Source organism: Neltuma alba, unplaced genomic scaffold, assembly GCF_004799145.2.
Source record: "Neltuma alba isolate B1F8T4 unplaced genomic scaffold, ASM479914v2 tig00004952_pilon, whole genome shotgun sequence".
Lineage (NCBI taxonomy): Eukaryota > Viridiplantae > Streptophyta > Magnoliopsida > Fabales > Fabaceae > Neltuma > Neltuma alba.
The window spans coordinates 1-9,957 of NW_021633926.1; the positions used below are offsets into that span (position 1 = coordinate 1).

At 34.6% G+C, this 9,957-nt stretch overlaps 1 protein-coding gene across 1 annotated transcript; it reads right to left on the minus strand.

Annotated features, from left to right (window-relative positions):
- Positions 1-4,227: 4,227 nt before the first annotated feature.
- Positions 4,228-8,243, minus strand: LOC114746377 (protein DETOXIFICATION 29-like). The gene is made up of 8 exons (XM_028934595.1): positions 7,877-8,243; positions 7,257-7,798; positions 5,990-6,076; positions 5,161-5,217; positions 4,823-5,061; positions 4,605-4,723; positions 4,408-4,494; positions 4,228-4,314 (listed from the first exon to the last, which is right to left on the minus strand). The coding sequence occupies exons 1-8, from the start codon at positions 8,204-8,206 to the stop codon at positions 4,228-4,230; spliced, it is 1,548 nt and encodes a 515-aa protein (XP_028790428.1). The 5' UTR covers positions 8,207-8,243.
- Positions 8,244-9,957: the final 1,714 nt, after the last annotated feature.

Consider the following 9,957-nt stretch of genomic DNA (forward strand, 5'->3'; position numbering starts at 1 on the left):
CCAGTAAAATATACTGAAGAACTGATGACTCGGTAGCTGAAAGAACAGAGCTCAATTACAACAGTCTGAAGTTTCAGAGTTAGAGTTATTGAGTCATTAATATATTATGCTCCCGTGCATCAGGGAAAGAAGAAGCAACCAAAATATAAAAAAATGACAGAGAAGCTCACCACAAATCATGTTAGCAATGCCAAAACAGCAACCTCGTATCCCACTGGGGCAAACAGAGAAAAAAAAGGGGTTTGTTAGATCATGCCTTCAGTATCTCAATGTTTCCGCAATTTACAGTTGCTTCATCCCAGCTGTCTTCGGAATGTTAGATCATGCCACCTCCGCGGTTTAATTTGGTAGACTCAAGGAATAAACCAAAACCAACAGTCCAAAAAACGCAGAGGGGAGTGATCATCCTATTTAGGTAAGTAAAACCAACAAAACCGTAACAATGTCCGTAGGTAGAAGGGAGATTTGACCATACAAGATTTTGACCTGCATATTCCCGAAGTTAAACAAGTAGAACCAAGAGACGCACACTTCCGACGGAAGACTGTAATTTCCGCGCCCTGAGCGGAGAAGATGGATGCAGTTAAGAAATGTGGTATTGAAATCTCCGAAACCTGAAATGACATTGACAAGGAGTTTAACATAACCACAAAAAAAAAAAAAAATTGTAGCAAATTGATCTTAGCGCCAAAATAAGAAATGAGAAAGTAATATCCTTAAATTAGGAAAAATAGGCAACACGTACCGCTGCAAGAATCAGAGTCGAGAACGCCGCGAAAATAACCCACCTATCCTGTGCTACAATTCCCACATTTTGGCAAGCGCGCGCCAAACAGTCACCGGCTTTGCGAGACCTTGAACATGGACTTCATCAGAGAAGTCCCACCAGGCTCCACCCGGCGAAATCGAGAGAATGACACCAAACCATCTTCTAAGCCTCTCCAGAAAGTCAACATTGTCTTCATCTTCCCCATGGTCTTCCCTCGAAGGGCCTAAATGATTCTGAAGGGAAACCTCATTTATGGACGATGATTTTGGAGGGCCTAGAAAAACTTTCAGGGAACTGAAAGGAGGGAATCGAATCGAGATGGGATTCTAGATTAGCAGCGAAATGGAAGCGATGCAGAGAAACTCCGATCAAAGGCTTAGTAGTGCGTTCTTGACGGATTGAATGATGAAGACAAGCATGAGGTTGATAAGCGCCAAGACGTAGAGCCCCATGGACGATGCAGTGTCGCAGCGCAGAAGATGGATGGAACGGGTTGGCGATGGAATGGGAGCTACGACTTTTTCGGCATTCCCGTTCTCGTCTCGTACGATCTTCCCAAAGTTGGCAGCCTTGCATTACTGCCTTTTTTTTTTTTGGCGGGGTTCCTGACTCTTTTTTTGTTTTTTCACTAACAGGTTGCTGACTAACTGACCGACTTGTTTTAATATAAAATTAAAATAATGTAAATTATATTTATTTATACTATTTTTGTTTTATATTTAAGACTGAAAAAATATATAAAAAATGATTTTATACTTAAAATTCAGTTGTTAATTTTTTGGTGGAAAAATTCAATTGTTACTTATTGTTAATGTGTATAGAAATAGGATAATAAAATCCATAAAAATTTCATAACATTGTCTATATTGTCTTTATTTTTCATTTCATCTCCTCATATTAACAGTTTTTTCTATAACTCATGAAGAGGTTTGTCATCATTGAATTACATTAGACTGTGTGTAGAATTATATATCTTGGAAACGTCAAAAACAGTTGTGTATAGTTATACCAAAACATATTTTCTTGACATGAAACAAGTTTCAAAATCTTTGGGCAAAAAAAAAATTGTTGTATAAATTTTTAATATAATACAGTAAATTTTTTTAATAATTATTTAGTTGTTTTCTTTTTTTGTCTTGTTGAATTCATATTAATACAAATAATTTTAAAATATTCTAGTGTCTCTTTTTAGATTTATATATTATCACATATTCACATTATAAATCAAAATATCAGTTGCCATAATACGTAAAACAATTAAGATGCACATGAGAGAGTACAAACTTAAATACCTTTTCATCCCTTTTGTATTATTTTTTAAATTTATGTGAACATTATTTAAAAATTAAGAGTAATCTCTTCGGAAACGATAACATTAAATAACATGCAGTTCCAACTTTTTGTTGTTAGCCTGGACATAAAAGTGCCATAAGATTCCAATATTTCTTGAATTTGGAGCAAGCCATGCTTGTGGTGTGAGTATGGGAATCAAATCTAAGGGAAAAAGTTCGTACCAACATTTTATTTTGCTTTACAATATTTCCTACACCAAGCAAAGAATGACAGTTTAATTTTACATTTTTATTTGATTGATAATAGTCACTGAGTGGAAATATTTTTAAGATGAAGAGAAATGAGAATTCAAATATGAATAAATGAATTCATAGTGTGTTGTTGGGTCCAAAAAAAATCAATGTTTTTTTAAATACAATGCCATGGATAAATAAATGAATTCACAAGGTGTCAAAGTAATGGTTTAAAAATCAGTACTCTAATAATGAGAATCAGAGCTAGCTCATCATAATTAAAAAAGATGGTCTAGTGCACAAGGCTCGCAACAAATTGGTCCGAGGAGAAATAGATATACGGAGTGTTTGGATATGCCCATAAATGCTTTTTAAAAGTATTTTTTTTACAAATTGAGATAAACTCTTCTATATATTTATTTTATAAGCCGTAAAATCACTTCTAAAATCATAATTTTTTTTATCCAAACACTCCCATGCATGTCTTTACTCTTACAACTCGAGAGGCTATTTTCGGGATATGAAAATGCATAAATTTTGCACCAAAAGCATTTGGGCTAAATTTAATGGGATGCAGGGCGCCTCCTATAGACCCTGGGAGTACTCAGGCCCATAAATTAATGGTAATAATAAGTCCATGATTCATAAAACAAAGAACATAACGATTCGTGGCAAAAAGTTTTAGCCAAACCTGGCAAAATAAGGCTAAGGTTAATAACTGGATTTTCAAGAAGTTCGTTCATACCCATGGGCAAGAACGAACCTGTCTGAAGACAATTTGGATTGTTTTGGATATTGAATGATTGATTGCATGAAATAATTCTTCAGAGAAATAAGCAAAGTACTCGTAGTGATTATGAAAATATGTGGATTTTATATAAGTATATCAGTTGTTGTAATCGTTGGCAAACAAACAAAAAAAATCTGTTAGTAGTAATCACTTATATATACGTAAATATAGATTCAAATTCTTTTTTTAAATATAAGATTTAAGGTCCTTTAATAGTAAAATTAAGGGCTAAAACGTGAAATTTATATATTAAAAAAGGGTTATGGTGACTGGGCACTGACAAGTTTTTTGAATACAAATTTACCTTAAAAGTTTAAAGTTGTAGCAATGTTATCGCACTGTTATAAATATTAATAGTCAATATTATTATTTTAATAGTCAATATTAATTTTTTAATGATAGAAAACAATGTTGCCATGATTTTAAACTTTCATAAAAAAATTTGTACTCAAAAAGCTTCTAGGCATCCAATACTCTTCAGTGAAAATTTTCAAAACAAATTTGTATTTTAACCCTTAAAAAAATCATATTATTAGAAGAGTTACTCTTTATACTTGACAATGCTGAAAATCTCTTACCACGCATCCCATGCCTTGAACAGTTAGCTCTGCTTCCCTACAGTAATGAGTTTCAGCATTAAGTGATGAATATCAGGATTCAGGAGCTCATCACCACTGTACATTATTTAGATGGTTCACATTATTTTTTTCACTTTTAATATTTTAAAAATATTTTAATGTGTGTATATATAGAATCTAAAATAAAAATAACTCTTTTTAAAATTTGATTATTTTATTTAAAAATCATGAATTGAAATTCTAAATTTGAATTGCTGAGACTAAGGTATTTAAATGGTGCAAATCTCATTGATTTCTTGCATGGCAAGAGAGCTGTTGGATACATACGTAGTACATTGGTTCCTAGGCATGAAAGCTCCAGCTCATGAGATTCAGAAAAACAAGAGCAGAACAACATAACACCAACCATCCGATCAGTACGGAAAGAAAACTGCAACATACGATTTGAATATGTTACATGTTTCGTAAACACAACACAAAATCAAAGAACAAATCAATAAACAGAACAACACGAAACGATGAAAGAGCCTTCACAAAGGCATTCCGTTGAAGATGTTCCAGGTTTCATGTTCTCCCTGTGTTTTCATCCTTGTTCACCGTCAAATCCTTGGACCCTCCCCAACTCTTGATTCTATCGTTTGCCAGAGAAGCCTGCAGAAACAGTTCATTCAACTTTAATTAACCCTCTTGCTCACTGTTCATGATTTTCTCTCAGTACTATTCATGCATGTGATGATATCTCACCTCTTTGTTCCAGTTGGTTCGATGAACCATCAAGAAAAGCACACAAGTCTGTAGTAAAGTCCCCGACATCATTCCATACCAGATTCCCTGCGAATCAACGTTCCCAATAAAAGAACCATTAATTTACTCCACTGCACCTGTAACCCTATTCAAGATCAAACAAGACCACGTCGACAATATTATATATGTCGGCTCACCCTGACGCCCCAGTTAATCTTGTAACCCAGTAGGAGACCTACAGGAATACCAAAGAGGTAGTAACACGAAACGTTAACATAAGCAACGCAAGTCTGCCATCCTGCCCCGATGGCCACACCTGCACAAAACAAATCAAACTTATATTTTGCACAGAGAGAGAGAGAGAGAGAAACTAATCAGACAAGAAGATTAAATATTGGAATATTTTATGAACTACCTGAAAGAACTGGCTGGATGTTGTTGATGACGATGCACAAGGCCAGCAATGGCGTGAGCTGTTTCACCAGATCTTGAACTCGCGTGTCGTTGGAAAATAAAGAAGGATAGTGATCTCGAGAGATGATCAAAACGAGGGCCAATAAGAGGCCTATCAAAGTGGAAGCGATCACAGCAACCACCAGTGAGAATTTGGCTGTTCTTGGATGAATTGCTCCCAGTTCGTTTGACACTCTTACACTGTCCGTAATTCAACAAGTTTATTACAGTTCCGTGTTCTTTTTGGGGAGATAAGTGATCAAATCAGATAATCAGGGAGATGGGGGAGAGGTAATCTACCTTATGGCCACGTTCATCCCGAAAGATACCATGACGACCCACCCCAATATGTTCGCGCTGCCAGCTCAAAATATATAAAAATCTCAGCATACAATTAATATGAATAGTATGGAAGAGATGGATATAATTTTTTAGACCTAATCACTTTCTTATTACAAACCACGAAGAGATACTATTTCGGTTATTGTAACAACCAACGTACGTACGTAGATACTCATTTTTAGCGTGGTTATAAGTTTAACCGACATAAAAAGATGATATAATAACTATATTTTATGGTAATGATTTTGTCTTTCCTCATTAATTACTAGGTCTCATTACTAATGATGTGCTAGTTCGAGTAGTGGTTCACTACTAAATGATTTGGTAGCGGTTTCACACACGCAATTGATTAGCAATATAATGATGATAAACGCTCTGCTACAAATGCAGCCACTACAAAATGTGTTTTTAGTGATACATTTAATCCTACCTATCTTTGTCCAAGGAAACAGTGATGGCGAGTGTAAGAATTTTTTATAATTTTTTCTGATGAAAATTCGTAAAGAGATATGGCCTATATCTTAATTAGTGGGATCTAGCAGTATGATGATTATTTAGGGGAGATTCAAATACGTGTAACGCACTAACGATGATAAACAAAATATAACATATGTCTACGAGGGGGAGCAGTTAATGATTAATTAGGAGAAATGACAAAAGAAAACAACAAGAAAAAAAAAGGGAGCACGGTTGGGTGAAATATAAAATAATCCCAGAGTTAATCATAAAACTCAGGTGAAAAAAAGAGAGCTAATCATAAAACAAAGAATATTAGTCATGCACTTACCATATAGATAAGCCATCGACGGAGACTTCTGCATTCTCGAGATATCCAGCAAACAGTATCAGAGCCATAAAATACCATACTTCCAGGCTGCACTTTAACTCAACATAATCATCCCTCACAGCCACATGAAGATATATACATTAAAGGCAAAAATATACTTCCTCTCATCTTAAAATAAGAGTTAGTAGAGAGATTGTTTTTACTCTAAACGTAAAATTTGAATTTATTTAGTCTCTTAAAATTACAAGTTTTTGTCAAGCTGTTAAGCTTTAGTTTGAATACCAAAAAAAAAAAAAGGGAGAAAAGACAGGAGTAAAACTACCAAAGTATAATAATTTTTCTTTTATTAATTTCATGAAATCTTCCCTCGGTATTCTTTTATTTCTATTTCCCTTTTATTTTTTTCTCTATCCAAACCAAGCTTAAGGAGTTTTTCATTAAGGAACTAGCATGCAACGCAAATAATTAAAATGGAAGTCTTCGAAAAAAAACACATTTTTTATATATAATATATTATTTTTAAAATGCAAATGCATTATTTCAAACGAAAAGTAATATATTATTTTTAACCAAAACAATAAAATAGAATCTCATTACCTATATATAGTTTATAGATTTATAGACCTATAGATTAGTACTACCTACGATTCTTAATATAAAACCTCGATTAACTTTTATTTTGATCCTAAATATAAATTCCAATCCACTTTGTCTCTAATATTTATATTTTTTTTCAAGATAGTCTTTCTAACAATGATAATTCTAGCCAATATACTTGATTAGCAAGGATATTTTAGGAAAAATAATACATATTTATTACAAATAACTAACTTAACTTCTTTCTTAATCTTCTCAAATTAGTCAATTAACTCTTATAATTAGAACCGAAATTATTTAGTTATTTTTCCGATTAAATCTTATTTACTTTTTTGTCTGATACACAGGTGCAAAATTGTCTTTTTTGGTCATTAATTTAATTGACCAGCTCATGTAGAAAAAGTAAGGATATTAGAGACAAATTAAAGGAAATAATAGTAATCGCACAATCATTTCGTTGTCTTATGTCAGTATTCTTCTATCCACACCAAATCTTTTTAAAAATTAGTTAATTGTTCATTAATTAATTAATGATCTTTATAAAACTGCGCAAAAATCTGCTAAATAAACTAAAGTACTAGAAGGAAAAGAACTGAAGAATGGGGTAAAAAGAAAATACTAAAAATGAAAGATTATTAAAGAAAAATCAGTGATATTATTTCATGTTTACCAAAGCATGACAGCAGAAGCCAGAGAGAGACGAATGAATCCCCAAAGATTCTGAAAAGCTTTCCATGAGAAGCCATTCCACGCTCGGCCACATCGCCCGCTTACTATATACGCAAACTGAGCCACCACGATGAACCACCACGACCCGTTCAGCACCGCCGCCGCACCCACCAACCCCCACCGGAGCTTTATCACCAGCAACCAGCTCAACACCGCGTGCACCACCAGAGCTACCGCCGATATCCCCGCAATCACCATCACCTTGCTCTGCGCCTGCAAGAACTTGGCAATAGGAAAGTTCAACGCGTAAGCAAAAAGCTGCGGAATCATCCAGACGGCGAATCGTCCCGCCGCTTCCGATATCTCCGTGGTTTGCCCTATCAGCTTCAGAATCGCCTCCGCGAAGATGTAAAGAGGGCTCAGAATCATCGCCGTGAAGAGCAATATCACCCACGATCTCTGCATGTAAACCCCTAACATGTCCTGATGTCCAGCTCCGTACGCTTGCCCACATAGCGTCTCCAACGCACTTCCCATCCCGAGCTGCAATTCAATTTCCGGTCACTTCACTTCGATCAACACAAAAAGAGCAATACGATATTGGGAAGCAACACAGTTTACCATGACGCCAAAGGAAAAGCCAGCGATCACGGAATTTTCAACAGATACGGCAGCGAGGTCGATGGTGCCGACATGACCGGCGAACACCTGAGTGATGGCTCCTAGGGAGTATTTGGAGACGGAGGAGAAAATGGCGGGGCCGGCGAGGTACCAGAGCTTCTTTGACTCTGTCAAGAACTGCGAGGAAAAGTCTTTAAGGCCGGTAAGAGGAGGGATGTCGTCGGTACCAGCGGAGAAAACCGCGGCAGCTGTGGATGTAGGATGAGAGTGAGGTTGGATTTGATTGGGTTCACCGGTGAGAAGTGGCTGTCTGGGATTACCATCGTCCATGAAGGCGGGCGGAGGGAGGAGGAGATGGGGAGAGAGAGAAAGGTGAGCGATATAGGGACGATAATGAATGGATGGTTGTCTGATTGGTGCACGTGTTGGGGTGAGGGAGGGGATTTTAATGTTCCCAAACTGATCCCTTCCAGTCGTAATTGTCAGTCAGCTGTTGGGCATCGCCAGATTCTTTTTTCCACACAGTTACGAGTACGTCGGATTTGAGTCCTGGTTTTCACCAAACGCACTTATGGTGTTTTAACACACACACACACACATATATAAAGTATATTTGGGTCAGTAATGATAGAAATAATCTTATTTTATTTTATTTTTAAAAATTTAAATTTAAATAAAAGTCATATAATCCTATAATGTGATTCACATGTTAATAGGCTCTTATAAGAAAAGTCAACCTGACAAATTAAAATTTGTCTAAATAATATGATTACAAAGGATGTGTAGATATAAAATAATGGAAAAAGACATGAGTGTTATTAAACATTCACATATATTATATGTATATAATTTGATAAATTAAATAGCAATGTTAAAATTGAAAGCATAAAAATAAAGAGTTAATGTATAAATACAAAATAGTTAATTAGATATATTTAATATGATTTTTTATACATATAGCCAGTAAATATTTTTTTATGCAAAGTTTCGAAGCTTAACTAAGGATTAATGATAAACATCAACTGAGCTTATGTTAAACTTTCATCCTTAAATTTTACTAGTTACTTTCTTTTTCTTTTTAGGGTATTCTAGTAAATATTTTTGTTTCCTTGGAGAAATTTTATCTTTTTCTTTCCAATAAAGCAAGGTGGACCTACTCCATCTATTTTCCTCCCATGGGTGCCAGTCCGTTCACCTTTTTGTTTTTTTGGGTCAAACAGTCCGTTCACCTAATGAGCTTTCTTTGCTGAAGCAACAAAAAGCTGCTCCACTGTTCACACACGAGAGGACCCAAAAGTGGATTTGCAAAAATACGACACGAGACGGGTACAAATAGTCAAATGCACCTGATATGCTAATTAGCTTTCGTGAAATAGCTTATAAGCATTTTTTTTTAATTTATGATTTACAAAATATGATGAAATAAGCCTTAATTTATCAACCAAAATTATACAATATAACACACAACTCTAGTGGTTCGACTTTGAGGAGCCAAAATGAAATTAAATCTTAAGTAACTAAATGGCATACAACCTAAACTATAAAGTGGATTTTAATTTGATTAACTACCAACCAAATGCCATGAATTAAAATAAATTTAAAAGACTTGTTTTTGATGTTTTTATATTGAAATGGATGAAATGAAATGACAGTGAATGAAACACACGAGAAAACAACGATAAACAACAATCCCTCCAATTCAACAACAAAGACAATCATCACTTCAACAAATATGGGAGTTAAAAATAATGAACCAAGAATTGTATTTAAACTTTAACCTTATGTTTGGTATGAGGAAATTGAAGAAGAAGAGAGGGAAAGAAAAATTTTAACGAACTTGATTTAAAAAATTTAAAAGGTATGATTATAAAATTTTGATAAAAACATGTAAGATAAAAAGGCAAGCAAAATTAACTTAAAGTTTTTAACCTCACTTCTCCAATTTTTCAAACTAAGTTCCTTAAGATTTTTTTTCTTTACTCCGTTTTTCTCATAGCAAACAGATAAGTCCAACAATTGAGCCACTTTGAATTATCACAAAACATTTTTTCAGAGTCATACTTACTAATTGTGACTAGAAT

What these genes read in the sequence shown, in the direction of transcription:
- LOC114746377 (XM_028934595.1), bottom strand. Translation starts at nt 8,206, where the DNA reads ATGGACGATGGTAATCCCAGACAGCCACTTCTCACCGGTGAACCCAAT. An exon ending in GTCGATGGCTTATCTATATG is followed by an intron (nt 5,218 to 5,989) that starts GTAAGTGCATGA and finishes TTGAGCTGGCAG; the next exon opens with CGCGAACATATTGGGGTGGG. An exon ending in CATCCAGCCAGTTCTTTCAG is followed by an intron (nt 4,724 to 4,822) that starts GTAGTTCATAAA and finishes TGTTTTGTGCAG; the next exon opens with GTGTGGCCATCGGGGCAGGA.